This window comes from Euleptes europaea, chromosome 19 (assembly GCF_029931775.1).
Source record: "Euleptes europaea isolate rEulEur1 chromosome 19, rEulEur1.hap1, whole genome shotgun sequence".
In the NCBI taxonomy this organism is placed as follows: domain Eukaryota; kingdom Metazoa; phylum Chordata; class Lepidosauria; order Squamata; family Sphaerodactylidae; genus Euleptes; species Euleptes europaea.
In genome coordinates, this window is record NC_079330.1 from 19,200,765 (window position 1) to 19,216,974 (window position 16,210).

Here is a 16,210-nt window from a genome sequence, read left to right on the forward strand (position 1 = left end):
AAGAGGAGGGGAAGTCAGAAAAAGTCAATACTGATTAGGTTGATTGGTTTGAAATTGTTTTATTTTATGTAACTCTGAAGATGACAATATTGAAATGGTATGTGACTTAAGAAAATAAAAAAATAAAAAAGAATCAGCTCTGGTGATTTTTATAAATATAAAATAAGATTTGTTTTCCTTTCGCTACCTAAAGTTTACGTGATACTCTCTTTTGCTCCTTGTGGACTGAAATGCCAGAAAGCTAAAAACCAATCGTCTTGAGCTTATTGCAGAGGTCTCGCGAGATAAGAACAACGAGAACAGGCATCCCCGGCGAGACGTCAGACGTCATGAAGAACAAAAAGTCAAGCTGGAGATCTCGCGAGAGTAATAACGAGAGAAGGATTGAACCGGCTCCGTCAGGTTCTCGCGAGACTTGGCGCGAGAGCGGTGACCGTCGCGGCAGGCCGTGCCCTCTTTGCCTGGAGGTCGTCCGAGGAGGAGAAGCGAGAATTCCGCCCGGTCCCGTCATGTTCGCCCGCCTCGCCCGCCCCGCCTCTGCCGCCCTCCGCAGGGGGCTCGCTACCTCCTCGCAGGTATCTGGGCCAGGGGGGAAGCGAAAGAGGAGCTTGAGATGCGAAACGAGGCCGCAGGTGGCCGTGACCGGGCCTGTCCCTTGAAGTTTACTGCGCATGCGTGTCGTGCTCAGCCGGACGCTGATGTCTTAGGCGCTGTGCAAGAAACTCGCAGGCGATCTGTCAAGGCACAGCTAAGTTTTTAAAAGTCTACCAGCAGCTGTGTAAACCCAAGAATATGAGCGTTTTTTCCCCCTTCTGCTAATGAGATCTTGCAATAGAGTTTCCAATATTGGAGGCTAGTGTCTGGGGAGGGTGGAGGATGTGGTACCATGGAGTCCCATTTTCTCGGGGAGGTGATCTCCGTAGTCAGGTGAGCTCAAGCCTCCACCTTGAGGTTTAGCAAAAAGAAGCACCTAATACTAAATAGACTATGTGAAAAAAAATGACTTTTCTACTTCTTTCTTCTAGTTTCATTATCTTTCTAGAAGGAAGAAGTAGATACGTCCTTGTACTTACCTCCAAAGGACTTTCCAGGTTGAAACTAACCAACTGTATGAGTAGCTTGTTAGCTACACTTTATCCTTGTATATACTTTGTTGCATGTATCCCCATTATTGTTGGCTTCTTGCATTTGTACATAATAACATCGCACTTTTGCATAATTAGTGTGAGCTGAATACTATTTTTTCACATATCCACCTTGAGGTTGGCAACCTTCTCTTGCAACTTATTCAGCCTCATCAGTGTGGCTTGCAGAAGTACCTTGAGTAGTAGTTCCTAATTGACGTGTGGGTGAAATTTATCAAGCTGAAGCACTCGCTAAACCCCCGCTGCTACAGGTCCCTCCTCTTCCACTAAGAGTACCTGCTAAGCAGTCCAAAGGACAGACGCACTAAAATGAATCACAGGATTGCCCATTTGGAGCAGTGGGCGATGCTGGAATGCCGCTGGATGTAATGGGAGCTGGGAGTGATAATTGACTTGCATGGCATCCATTGAAATACATTACAGCACACAGACATTCCAGTGCAAATGTGGAATGGATCTTGAATAAACAGCCCCCTGGGAATAGAATCAGTGCTCTGGGATTGGAATGATAGCCCCCTCCCCAAGTAGAATGTCAGTCCCTGGGAGTGGCATAAGTGTTCTGGAATTGGAATGACAGCCTCCAGAGTAGAATGATGTCCCTATCACTAGAATCAGTGCTCTGGGATTGGAATGATAGCCTCCAGAGTGGAATGATGTCCATAGGAGTAGAATCAGTGCTGAGGGACTGGAATGACTGTCCCCAGAGTGGAATGACAGGACCTGGAGTAGTGGACGTGTTCTGGGACTCCAATAAAAGTCCCAGAGTGGAACGATGGCCCCTGGGAGTAGAAGTGAACCCATTTCCATTTAGGATCCCACTTACTGGTTTCCTGGCCTAAGCCTCTTGTTAAAGTGCTTCTAGCTTTGCTGCTGTTAGTAGAACTATGGCACCTTGACAGTCAACCCAAAACCAAAAATAGTGGGAGAAGTAAAGGTTACCAAAAGTATGCTGATTACCAGAGCCCTTACAGTGCAATCCTACGAATATTTTCCTGGGACTAAGCCCCACTGGCTAGTCCTGAGTAGGATTCTGAGGAGACCTGTTCAGGATTGCTCTCTTAATCTGTGAATGAATGTAACCAAATAAAAATGGGAGGGAATCTCATTTTGTAAAGCAGGGGTTCCCAGCCTTTTTGAGGCTATAGGCACGTTTGGATTTCTGACACATGGTGATGGGCACAATCAGAAAATGGCTGCCACAGGAGGCAGATCCAACCACAAAATATCAGGGAGTGAGGTTATATATAACTCTAATAGTACCTCTTCAACATTTCAGGCAGAAGCTCTGTCTTTTAATGAGCGTAGAAGCTTGCCATGCCCACTTTCTAAAAGTATTTGGCTGGCACCAGGAAAGCTGTCAGCGGGCACCATGGCACCCACGGGCACCGCATTGGTGACCTCTTGTAAAGTCTTGTACAAGCGCTGAGAGTTATCAGATTTGTTGTTTTCAAGATCAGTTTATCAAACCTATGTGCAACCTTTCAACTTTCACGAAACAAAACAATTAAACACCATTTCACAAAACAGGATGCAAGGTCCAATGGTAGGGTTTGTTGGTTTTTAAAATGGCAAAATACAAAAGTACAGCAGGAGATGAGGACCTGAATGCCAGAGGAGAGGCAGATAAGCATATGTCCTTCAGAAGAGTGTTCAGAGGTCTGGGGCGATAACAGAAGATGGCCAGGCTTCTTATGGAGATAAATCTGGCCTTGGTCAAAATTGGAACCTGAAGCTGGGACTCGTTGATTGACCTTAAGTTTGGCAGAGATTGGCAGGTACTACCTGGGATAACAAGACCATTTTAGGGCTTTATATATCAAAAGCAGCACCTTAAATTGGGTTTGACACCTTGAAATTGGTTTGGAAACAAACTAGGCCAATGAATTTGGCATTGCAGCATGTGTCTGAACCAGTTTTTAAACAGTATTCAAAGGCAGTCACAGGTATAGTGTTGTAGTTGTCTAGTCCAAAAGTTACAAAGGCATGAGCAATGGTGTATGTACACTCAGTCCCTCAGCAGTGAGTTTAGCTGAAGCAGCTAAGGTGTTTTGGGCTGCAGCTGAGGAATTCAAGAACTGTGTAAAGTTCAAAAGTACCCCCAAGCGATGGACTTGTTCGTTTGTGGAGAGTGTGATCCTATCCAGTTAATCCACTGTCTCTCCTGTCACTATCAGTTCTTTTGGACCCCAGTTGAGCTTGACTTTTCTTGCCTTGAGTTGTGAAATCTCTAGTTCTTTTTAGCCTTTAAAGCCCTTTAATAACTTATTGGCACCTGGAGGTCAACATATCTCTGAACTCAGTGGGAACGTTTCGGTAACAGAGGCTGCCTTTGAGTCCTTCCCTCTTTCTGTGCCCTGGCCTATTATCTGATAATATTCATAAGGAGCAGCACATACTTTGGCTTCATCTTGGCTGGCTCCAGTACTGGCAGTTGCCTTCCTTCAGAACTGCACTGTCAGCAGCATACCAAAGAAGGTGTGTGAAAAGGGGCAGAGGTTTACCTTCTTGGCTGAAGGGCAGAACTCCACGGAGTGAGATGTACTCTTCTCTAATTAGAGAATCCTCCTTTGTTCTACTATTGACATGGGCAAATGAGCTTATGTATTAACCTCTAGCAGTGTTTTTCTAGTTCCACAATCCGGGATTTTGTCACGTGCTTTTTTAGCAGCCATTTCTCTCATAGATTGGGAAAGGGAAGTTGGCACTTGATATTACAGGGGTTTATATGGGAGATAAAAATGGACAGAGGCTCCGTAAGGAGGGATTTGGCTTTTTTATTACTTGATGATCTCACCAAGATTCACTCTAGTGTACAAGAGTTTGTTGCTTTTATATTGTCCAGGCTTTCCACTAGAACCACAAGCACTAGAAACTTTCTGGAAAAGAGCAACACAACCATCCTTTTTTTAGGTGCTACCAGGTGTTCTGTGTTATGGACAGTAGTCTTCATTTTGTGCTGTGACTTCCACCCTGCAGGCGTCTATGTTTGTGTTAAGGGACGTCAAGTAGCTTCCGATTCATGGCGACCGCATGAATTAATGACCTCCAAAATGTCCTGTTGTTAACCGCCTTGCTCGGGTCTTGCAAACTGAGGGCTGTGGCTTCCTTAATCGAGTCAATTCCTCTCATGTTGAGTCTTCTTTTTTTCCTGCTGCCTTCAACCTTTCCTAGAATTATTGCTTTTTCCAGTGACTCTTATCTTCTCATAATGCGGCAAAAGTACAATGTGTTAGTAAAGTGCTGTCAAGTCGCCGATTTATGGCAACCCTGTAGGCTTTTCAAGGCAAAAGGTGTTTTGTCTTTGCCTTTCTCTGCATGACAACCCTGGTATTCCTTGGTGGTCTGCCATCCAATTACTAACCCTGTTCAACTTCTGAGATCTGGCGAGATCAAACTATAATATCAGTCATTTTAGCTTCTAGGGAGAATTCAGGCTTGATTTGCTCCAGAACCCACTTATTTGCTTCTGGCTGCTGTTAATTTCATTCAAATCAGATGAGGCAGGACAGCCTCATCTGTCTGTGATGGAGCAGCCTAAATTCATTATCAAGATCAGCATATGTTAAATTAACCTGCAGTGATGAAGGAGCTTGAGAGGATCCCTGCAGAGAAGAACTTCTCCTGTCTTTCTGTCTGACCCCAGAGAAATGTGTCCCAATGCACTTGGTCTGTCTTTAAGCCTGTTTTATTATTCTCCTCCAATCCAGAACCATGCTAAGGTGGCTGTGCTTGGCGCCTCCGGTGGTATTGGCCAGCCTCTTTCACTGTTGCTGAAGAACAGCCCCTTGGTCAGCCGCCTCAACCTCTATGATATCGCCCACACCCCTGGCGTTGCAGCCGACCTCAGCCACATCGAAACAAGAGCGGAAGTCAAAGGTACAACATGTCCAGTTTACTTGTGGGTTTTCTTTATACAGCTGAACCAAAGGGTTTCTTGGGGATGATATCAGCTGTCAGAATTGTGCAATTACAATCTTGTTGCCTAAAGCAGGGTTGGTAAAAATGCATTCTGGTCAAGTATTTTAATGCAGTGAGGGAACATGAGACTGTTTTCTTCCCCAGAGCATGAACAGTTTTCATTAGCAGATGAATAGCAGTAGAACAGCATATCTATGGGTTTTTTTTTTTTTTTGTCTTGCCACTTCAGGTTTCCTGGGACCCGAACAGTTGCCAGAATCTCTGAAGGGCTGTGAAGTTGTCGTGATCCCAGCTGGAGTTCCTAGAAAGCCAGGTATGTTAGAAGTTCTTCAAAGGAACCTGTTTTAGGTAGAATGGTGTCCCAGTTTGAGGTTGCTGACCTGGAAATATGAAAGAAAACACAGAGCCCTGGCCCATCTACTCCAGTGAGTAGCAGCTCTCCAAGGTAGAGAGAGGCCTTTCCCAGCCCTATTACCAGAGATTTTTGAACTGGATATGCCAGGGCTCAACCTTGAGATCTGCTGCATGGAGAGCAGTTGCTTTTCCACTGAGCCGCAGCCCTCCATGCCTGTTGTTTTAGAGGTATGGCCAGGATTCTGGGAGGCAGCTGTCTTTGGATAGCCTCCACATTGATCTTGGTTTACTGCCAGCATCAAGAGGTGACTTTACTTGGGTGTGTGTTTGCAATTTAAACACTTTCAATGTAATTTAAACACTTTTTAAAACACTTTCAAATTTACTATGTAAAGCAGCAAAATCCGCTTGCAAACAATCACTGAAGTGCATTGAAAGGGAAGTGCATTATTCAGCTTGCGTGAAAACACCTTGCTCTGTTTCTTGTACGATCTCCCAGACGCCATGTGTCCTCTTGCAAACTAATGCCCTATATTGCCTAGCTGTGGGCATAGTAAGCTGCAGTCTTACTTTTCTTGTGGCGTGATTTGGGTGGGCTCAGAGACCAGAAAATGGCTAATTGCTTTACTCATCTGATTTTCAGGCATGACCCGTGATGACCTTTTCAATACAAATGCCACCATTGTAGCTAATTTGGCAGCGGCCTGTGCCAAGCACTGCCCCGAAGCTATGATCTGTGTTATTGCAAATCCGGTAAGAAAAACCAAGCTCTCTTCCACAAGGAATTGGGGGAATCAAGCCACTTTACATGAATGCGTTGTTCTTAAGGGAAAACACATCACAAGGGTGCTCTTGTGTCAGGTCATTGCTTGTTTATACTCTCTCAGGTCAATTCCACCATCCCAATTACTTCAGAGGTTTTCAAGAAGCACGGAGTGTACAACCCCAACAGAATTTTCGGTGTTACAACGCTGGACATTGTCCGAGCAAATACCTTTGTTGCTGAGTTGAAGGTAAGAATATTTAGTGCTGTAATATTAAACAAAATGAATCAGTGCAGCCCTGGGCAAAAATTCCAAACAATTCCAATATATGGAAAGATCTGAAATACAGACCACTTCTGGTCCCAAGCAGTCCGGATAAGGGATACTGAGCCTGTACTTGGAAGCGAACGGGGTGGATTGCAACTGCTGAAGCCGCTATTGTTGCTACTTTGGTGTTATCATTGTGGATTTTCCAGATACACCTGTTGAAAACTAATATGATGGACCAGATGGGCCATTGGTCTGGTCCAGCGGGATCTCCTAGGATCATGTTGGTCATGTTTTCATGACTACCTTGCCCAGCACGTATTTTCTAGTACCCCACCAGGCCCCTGCTCTTGAAACCTGCTGCTGTTTTTGCTTCTCAAGAGAATCTAAAATGTTTTTTTCAAGCCCCACCTCCCCAAAAAAGAATCCGTACCATGAGCCAATTTATCCACAGTTGGCTAATTTATTTGTCATCGTTTGTTTTTTAGTTTGTGCCTACAGGTTTGGGCTTGGCTTTTTTGTGTATGTAACACATCATCCAAACTCAAAAAGGGGGAGAGCTTGAAACAAGACACAGGGTTAAAACGGGGTAAGAACCAGGGCTTAGGGCATGCTGGTCTTCAGAGAAGAGAAGAGAACTATACAAAGGGGCTGTGACTCCACCAATATGTGTCTGTGCACTGCTGTAAGTGCTGCAAACCAGGGGTCCCCAAGGTGGTGCCCGTGGGCGCCATGGCACCTGCCGACACCTTTTCTGGCACCCACCAAGTGTTTCAGGAACTGGGTGGGGACAGGTAGGGCTTGTACCCAGCAAGGCTTCTGGTTGTCTATTGGAGATAGGCCATGTGGATTTTTTTAAAATGTTGCTTTGGTAACAGCTACCACTACAGCACAAGATTCTGCACTGTGCTACTGAAGTTAAGCTGTGGCAATCATTTTGTGGCTGGCTCCCCCTTCTGTGGCAGCCATTTTGTTGCTGTGCCCACCATGCCATGTCAAAATTTCAAATGCACCCACAGGCTCAGAAAGGTTGTGGACCCCTGCTGTGAGCCTTCTCTCTTACAAATGTCTGAGCTTTGAGCAGATGCGTAAGGTGGCATTCACATGACCCCTTTGTCTACCATTAAACAGGCATGCCATGCAACAAGCTGGATTCATGCACGTATCTGTTAGAAGGGTGGTTAAACATGGAATCTGAATGCAGCCTGTACCGTGTCAAAGGTTGACAGTTCTGAGCATGTCGAACTCACTGCTGATTCTTATGGTGGCATCTAAGCCTGTCAGATGGGTAGGAAGTATCCTGCCATTGGCCACAGCAGCAGAGTTTGCACTTGGCAGCATCGCGTTTAATCTTCGCTGCTGCCTTGCCATTAGCAGAGGTGACTTGGATTCAAACCTTCCAGGTCCCTCCAAGTGTCAACCTCCATCAAATTTCATCACTGTATAGGTGTTTTTCCCCCCACAGTTTGGCAGTTGGTTGGGCATTTTTGTCAGTTGCAAAAGCCTTATTAAAAGGAGACTCCTGTTCTGTTCCCAAGTCCAGGGCCAAGAAGAAGCCAGGCAATCTGACCAGCTGCAAAGCTGTCCTGATGCTTAATTGGGCAGCACGCTGTGTCCTCTCTTCACCTTGGCACAAGAACACAGGGAGAATAAATAGAAAATCCCATGATGCAGTTTGGTATATACTAAGTTGGATTTCAGGGGCTCTCCAGCGCCTTTCCAGAACTCTTAGCTTGCCATCAAGGTCAAAGGAAGTGGCAGTTAATTAATGAATTATATTCCGCTTGGGGCAAGGGGGCAGAGTAGCTGACAATATGAAATAGACAACAGAAACAAGAAAGAGCGGGGTGGGGTGGGGGGCTTCTGAGTGCAGAGCTGGTCTTTCACTCCTCTCTTTCTCAGCTCCAGATCCTCTTCTCAGCTCTAGGCTATGGCCCATCAACTCATGGGAAAGCTCGGTGCTCTTTGTCCCCATTGAGGTCAAGTTAAGCTAATTGTCAGAGTACTCAGCTGGTGTCTCCAGAAGTCATGCGTCTAACAGTGCAATCCTGTGGAGAGTTACTCCAATCTAAGCCCATTGACTTCAGTGGGCTTAGACTGGAGTAACTCACCATAAGATTGCACTGTAAGTCTTGCCTGTTGCCCATTTACAATTCAGATCCCTTTTAGCACCTGCTCTTAAGTTGCAGAGTTCAGAGGCAGAGCGGAACAATGTAATGATCTCTGCTTCCCCTTGGTTAGGGTTGTATAAATGACTATTTTTGGTATGGCAACGACTCGTCCCATTGCCAGCACCAAAGGTCTTGTAGTGTGGGGTACCTTGGCAAAGGAAGGGGGAGAAGGGGCCAAGGAAGGGTAGATGTGGAAATGAAGAGGGGGAAGGATAGTGGTCAGAAATGGTTATAGAGCAGGGGTGTCAAACTCAATTGTTACGAGGACCGGATATGACATAAATGTTGGTTGGGCCAGCCATGTCTCGCCAGCCCAGATCGAGGGGGGGGTGGCTGCCTTAACTGGCTCACAGGCTGCATAAGAGCTCTCAACAGGCCAGATCCACCCCACGGGCCTTATGTTTGACACCCCTGCTCTAGAGCCTCTCTTCTGATCATACACTGGAAGGCCTTCATGAAATGTTCCTTGGAGAAAGGACCAGGTAGCGTTGTATCCAGTTTCCCACCAACTTGTGAATTTCTCAGATTCCATGGGAGCGAAGAACCTGGCTAGTTGGTTTGTGTGTGTTTTTTAAAAAATTGAGATACACTGGGTTTCTCGCTTGCAGGTTACTCACTCCAGAGGGGTAGCTGTATTAAGTTTGTTGCAATAAAATAAAACAGAAGTCCAGTGGCACCTTAAAGACTCACCAAATTTATCCCAGGATAAGCTTTTGTGAGCTCAGTCATGCTGGAGTCCCCCCCCCCCCCCAGTCTGTAAAGTTCCACTAGGCTTCAGTTATGCCTCGTGAGCATCCAGATTCTAGGTCATGCAAACTTTAAGAAAGGCGTGCTGGTCACAGCTCAGTAGGTGTGCTGCTGGTTGTGGCAGCCGATGATACAGATCTGTATGGACTGTTGCATGCTTCGACTTGAAAATGTTCCTAAAATGTGACTCTTCCGCAGGGCTTGGATCCAGCTCGTGTAAATGTCCCTGTGATCGGCGGTCATGCAGGCAAGACCATCATCCCACTCATTTCTCAGGTCTGTGCTCTGATGCCTCACGGTGTTTTCTGGCATCGATATTTCTGGCCTCAAAAAGGCCGGGTGTTAGAAAGGTGTCAGCATAGCGGATACCAGCTTTGAAAGTGAAGCTGCAGAGATGATGGGAGGGAAGAGAGTTTGGATTTAATGCAGTAGAACTTCTGGCAGGTCAGAAATGTGAAGGAGGGGCCTCTGTTACCCATTGCCAAAAAGCAATTGAATCTCGGTATTTCCACCTAGCCCGCAAGGGCAGCCCCATGTAAAAGCAAGTGACAGTAGTCTAGCCTTGGGCTTGTGGAGAAAGGAGACCCATGTGCCTGCCTGTAGAAGGAGTCTCTCTGGATTCCTTGGAAATGAACATGTACAGCAGGGATGGCCTTGCAGTCCTATCCTAGCTGGCTGTCTCCACCTCCTTCTCTGCTCTCAGTCATCCAAGAGGCCATGTTCTCTCTCCTTACTTGTCATGAGCACCGCTAATTTCCCAGGACAAGCCTCTTCCAAGTTGAGCACATGAAGCTGCCTTATACTGAATCAGACCCTTGGTCCATCAACGTCAGTATTGTCTACTCAGACCGGCAGCGGCTCTCCAGAGTCTCAGGGAGAGGTCTTTCCCATCACCTACTTGCCTAGTCCCTTTAGCTGGAGATGCCGGGGATTGAACTTGGGAGCGTCTGCATGCCAAGCAAATGCTCTACCACTGAACCACAGCCCCTTCCGAGTTAGGTGACACACCGCCTCTTGCTCTTTCACTGTATTGTGCAGAAAGAGCAACGTATGGTGCTATTTGTTCCTCCGGCCCTTTACAAAAATAAGAGGTTGACCCAGAGGCTTCTGCGCCTTTATTGCATGGTGGAATCCAAGTTGCTGAAGTGGGGAGGTGATGTTATGAGCTAGGTGGAGGTGAGATCCACCCTGCTAATAGCTTTGGCTGGGAGGGCCCAGGGTCAGAAGATGGAAATTAGAATCACAGAGTTGGAAGGGGCCATACAGGGAATCTAGTCCAACCCCCTTCTCAATGCAGGATCAGCCTAGAGCATCCCTGACAAGCGTTACTCCAGCCACTACTGGAAGACTGAGACAGACACCACCTCCCTAGGCAGCCAATTCTACTGCTGAACTACTCTCACTGTAAAAATTTTTTCCTAATGTCCAGCTGATACCTTTCCGCCCATAATTTATACCCATTAATGTGAGTCCTGTCCACTGCTGCCAACAGCTCCCTGCCAACAGGAACAGCTCCCTGCCCTCCTCCAGGTGACAGCCTTTCAAGTACTTAAAGAGAGCAACCATGTCCCCCCCTCAACCTCCTCTTCTCCAGACTAAGCATTCCTAAGTCTGCACATTGCTAATATATCAGGTGGGCATCTGCACCGTCCTCGCGGCAGTTGTGGGCAGACTTCTGCTTGTCAGATGACGCTTTGGAGCCCATTTTCCCTGCTGGCACGGACGGGGAACTTGAGATTCCCAAAAAACCCGGGTTCTAACCACCACTCTGGCAGACTTGAAGGCAGTCAGGGGCTCGCTGGTGACATCCCCTTTTTTCTTTGCAGTGCACCCCCAAAGTGGACTTCCCTCAGGACCAGCTGGCGGCGCTCACGGGGCGGATTCAGGAGGCAGGGACGGAAGTGGTCAAAGCAAAAGCTGGCGCAGGTTGGTTCGAGATGAGAGTCCACTGCCTGAGTTTTATGGAGCGTTCTTGAGTCGGGAAGCACTACAGTGAGGGAGAGGATTGTGAATTACCAGTGACCTGTTGGAACGAGTCCTGCCAATAGCCAGCCACCACTAACCAGGCTTTCCGCCTCTCTTAGATGCTGCTTTTGTTTGGCTTAAATTGGTGATAACTCACTCAGTGGCTCGGGAGCCACGTGTAGCTCTTCAGCAAGCTGCTTGTGACTCGTCTGAGCTCTGTTCCTCCAATGTGTAGCCAGCATGGTGCAGTGGTTAAGAGCAGTGGTTTGGAGTGGTGGACTCTGATCTGGAGAACCTGGTTTGATTCCCCTCTCCTCCACATGAGCGGTGGAGGCTAATCTGGTGAACTGGATTTGTTTCCCTACTCCTTCACATGAAGCCAGCTGGGTGACCTTGGGCTGGTTATAGTGCTCTCAGCCCCACCTACCTCACAGGGTGTCTGTTGTGGGGAGGGGAAGGCGATTGTAAGCTGGTTTAATTCTTCCTTAAGTAGTAGTGAAAGTCGGCATATAAAAACCAACTCTTCTTCTTCTTCTTCAATGTGGCCCCTGTCCCATGTTTCAGGGAAGTGGGCAAGGCCCTTGCCAGGTGGGGCTTGTGATTGGCAGGGGGTTTCCCCCTTGAAAGGGCAGCTGCCAGGAAACTGCCTGCCTCCCTGAGGAGCAGGCCCACATGCCAGTGATGGCGGTAAATGTTTCTTTCTTGGGCAGTGATTGCTAATGTGGCTCTCTGCAGTCTGCAGACAGAGCACTGCAGGTTTGAGTGTAGCCCAGGGCTAGTTGGTTATTGCAAACTTCCACAGCACTAGAATAATTACCCAAGTTAAAGAAGTGATGCTGCTGTTTGGGTGAGATCTGTGCCCCCCTTGTGCCACGTCAAGCCCTAAGTGTGAGCCTGCCGTCCGAGCGTGGGCTCCAGTCCATACACAGCCCCCGTCATCCAGCCGCCAGGCCACAAGCCCCAACTGTTGCCACTCTTGGCACCCTTGCTGGGCCCATGTGGTTTAAAATTAGCTTCCTTTGCAAGGCAGAAATCCTTCTTTCCATTCAGAAGCCGTGTGACGCAATCCAGAGTGAGTGAGCTGTGCCCACGTTCTGTGGAAGCCAGTGAGAGCGAACCTCTTGATTTCAGTGGTGGGTAGCCATGTTAGTATGACAATAGCCATAGAAAAGAGGAAGAATCCAGTAGCACCTTAAAGACTAACACAATTTCTGGCAGGGTGTGAGCTTTCGTGAGCCACAGCTCACTTCTTGTGAGCTGTGGCTCATGAAAGCTCATACCCTGCCATAAATTTTTGTTTGTCTTTAAGGTGCTACCGATTCATTATTAATATGGAAAATGCCATTAAAACATTCATATCGGTTACAGAATTAAAACTGGAGAATATACAGTAACTATATAGATATATGATTCATAAACAGACCTCGAATTATTAAAACATTCTCCCTTTTAAGTTGTTACCAAGCCCCAGCTTTGTCTGACAGATCTTGTATTTTGCGGCACAGAATTTAGCTACTTGCTTCACCCTCTGGTCTGATCCTTCCCATAGGAGACTCCTCAGTCTCCCTTCCTCGGAACAATCCTTTATTAGATTAAGGAGAGGGGAAATAAGGTGCTACTGGACTCTTGCTCTTTTCTATTACTCTTGATTTCAGTCTGGCCCAGATGTGCTAGGCCCAGAAGTGCTCAAATCGGACCCTAACTGATGGTCCCCTCTACTGGCCCAATTGTTTACATGGGTGAATAAAACTGGTGTCATGCCAGAGGCATGGACAAGTGTGATTTTGGTACCTATTCATAACAAGAGAGAGTATACAACTCCATCCAACTTTAGACCAATAAGTCTTTTATCCATAGTAGGGAAGCTATATGCCAAACACCTACTGGGCAAACTTCTAGCTTGGATATCCAAATATGGGATATTAGGCCCAGAACAAGTAGGCTTTTGCCAGGGGAAAACTACATGAGACCACTGCCAGAGGATTTCAGTGAGACTTGATCCTAGCATATTGTCTCTGGACCTCTGCCATCCTTTTAGAAAGTATCTGGAACCCTGCAAAAATATGCCAGCGCTACTTTATTGGGGGGAGGGGTGGCACTGGTTATGCAAGTCAGTAGACGTGCTTTGTACTTTGGAATCAATTGCCATCCATATCTCAATAAGCCACGATGCTTGCAGACACAACCACTGGGGCGTTCCCTTTTTATTCTTGGAAAGTGGCTTCAGAATTGGCCTGTAGGGAACGGAATCCTGATCCGGCGTCCCCTTGAATAACCTTTTTTCCTCCACAGGCTCTGCCACCCTGTCTATGGCCTACGCCGGCGCCCGGTTCGTTTTTTCCGTCCTGGATGCCATGAATGGGAAGGAGGGGGTCATTGAATGTTCCTTCGTCCGATCGGAGGAAACGGAGTGCATGTACTTCTCCACGCCGCTGCTGCTAGGGGTACGTAGGCCGGGTGATTCATTGCCCGGAGTATCTTTATCTGCAGAATGCCACAAAGGCGTAACTGGGACTCCACAAGACTCCAGGGGTAGATTTAGCTTGTCTAGTCAATGGCACCATTCTGTTGAAATTCATCGAAACGCTGTCTGTTTGATTCCCAGCTCCCAGCTGACTCTTTTATGATTTCAGAAGAGCCGATGGTTTTCCAACGCAAACCGTACTGTGAAGGAATTCTGTCGTGCCTACTTCAGGCAATTGTAACTGCCCCCAAAGTGAAATTTGGCAACCAGCAAAAATTACTCTGTTTTATTTTTTTTTTATTTTTGGGGCATGACTTCTATTGCACATCAGTCTTCAACTGTTACCATGGGGCTACTTGTGGTTTTTGCAAGCCATGGGAAAAGGCAGGATTTGAAGCCTTCAGGGGAAGGGGCCACAGGTCAGCGGTAGAACATCTCCTTTGTATGCAGAAGTTTCCACGTTCAATCTCTGGTTAAAAGGATCTAGTAGTTGGTGGAGTAACAGACCTTCCCCTGAGACCCTGGAGATCCAGATATCCATCCAGGTATCTGGGATTTCACCTGTTCTATCGATTACAGTGAAAAGAGCAGCTAGGGGTGGAGCCCACTAATCAGGACGAAGCTTCAATAATTCAGGAGGAATCATGTCAGGACCTGGGGCTTTCCTTGATTTTAGCTGGCCAATTAGTGTTTTGATTTCTTCATGCAACACCGGTGGCCGTTCTGGAATATCAATAAGAAATTACTCTGAGACCTCAGGAAAGCTTGCTCCCTCCTGTTGGAAAAGATTTATAAAATAATCATACCCTGGAGATCCATTGCCAGTCAGCGTAGAGAATACTGACCTTGATAGGCCAAATAGCCCCAACAAGTAGGGGTATGTAGGCTGAGTGATTCCTTGCCTTAAGGGTCCCACAGGTCTGGCTCAAGGGTCTGGGGCAGTTTCTTATGTATTCCTCCCAGTCGATAGAAATCCTTTGCAGCCACCATTCTGAGATAAAGCAAACACAGCTCACCCACTTCAAATCTACCTTCGTAGCCATAAGGACTAGAAGCTTGTCTGTCTGAAAAAGATGAGACCTGGCAAAATTGCTTCTGGCCAAACATTTAGGAGAGCAAGGATAAGGAGCTGCATCATTAAGAACATAAGAAAAGCCATGCTGGATCAGACCAAGGCCCATCAAGTCCAGCAGCCTGTTCACACAGTGGCCAACCAGGTGCCTATGGGAAGCCCACGAACAAGATGACAGCAGCAGCATTCTCCTGCCTGTATTCCACAGCTCCTAATATAATAGGCATGCTCCTCTGGTACTGGAGATAATAGGTATGCATCATGACTAGGTATCCATTTTGACTAGTAACCATATATAGCCCTCTTCTCCATGAACATGTCCTCTCCCCTCTTAAACCCTTCCACATTGTCAGCCATCACCACATCCTGGGGCAGGGAGTTCCACAATTTATGCAGTGTGTGAAGAAATACTTCCTTTTGTCTGTTTTGAATCTCACACCCTCCAGTTTCAGCAGATGACCGTGCTCTGGTATTACGAGAGAAGGAGAAAAGCTTCTCCCTGTCCACTCTCTCCATACCATGCATTCCTTCAGAGCAGGTTACCTATGTATCTAAAGCTTCAGCGTGCTTAATCTGCAACTTTCTTCTCCCCCAAACAGAAAAATGGCATCGAGAAAAACTTGGGTATTGGCAAGATCTCTCCTTTCGAAGAGAAGATGGTGGCCGACGCAATTTCGGAGCTAAAAGGTTCCATCAAGAAAGGAGAGGAGTTTGCCAAGAGCGTGAAGTGAAGGCGAAAAAAAGAAGAGTACCACAGTCCCCTTAATTTATTTAAGGTGCATCATGTCACTTTGAAAGGCTTCAGGAGACAAAGGCCCTTGGCTTTGTCCGAAGGCCCCTCTGCATTAAGTGTATTACTCTCCCTCTGATCTGTCAGTTCACATTTTGTTCCTCAATAAAGTCGCCTGTTATTTTTTCAGGGTATTTCCTGGACCACTTGGGGCTGTCTTTGTGGTTGTACATAGTGGGGAGGGGCTGTGGCTCAGTGGTAGAGCATCTGCTTGGCATGCAGAAGGTCCCAGGTTCAATCCTGGCATCTCCAATTAAAGGGACTAGGCAAGTAGGTGACGTGAAAGACCTCTGCCTGAGAACCTGGAGAGCCGCTGCAGGCAATCCTGACTTTGATGGACCAAGGGTCTGCTTCAGTATAAGGCAGCTTCATGTGTGTTCATGTGTGTCTTCTGCAGCGGCTCCCGCTGGCTACTGAAAGTTTGCTGAGTGTTGCCAAAAAATGTGGCTTTGGTAGGCATAAGGACTCAAACCAGCCATGCTTTTTTAACAAAACGGTCACCTGAATTCCCATTCTGCGAAAGATCACGCCTGTCTCCTTCCGTCATAACAGC

At 47.0% G+C, this 16,210-nt stretch overlaps 1 protein-coding gene across 1 annotated transcript; it reads left to right on the plus strand.

Annotated features, from left to right (window-relative positions):
• Positions 1-450: 450 nt before the first annotated feature.
• Positions 451-15,782, plus strand: MDH2 (malate dehydrogenase 2). Its single transcript, XM_056864956.1, has 9 exons — positions 451-575; positions 4,853-5,021; positions 5,293-5,376; positions 6,061-6,170; positions 6,305-6,430; positions 9,565-9,642; positions 11,193-11,292; positions 13,624-13,775; positions 15,467-15,782. Exons 1-9 carry the CDS (start codon positions 510-512, stop codon positions 15,596-15,598), a joined length of 1,017 nt encoding a protein of 338 aa, XP_056720934.1. The 5' UTR covers positions 451-509; the 3' UTR covers positions 15,599-15,782.
• The last annotated feature ends 428 nt before the right edge of the window (positions 15,783-16,210 follow it).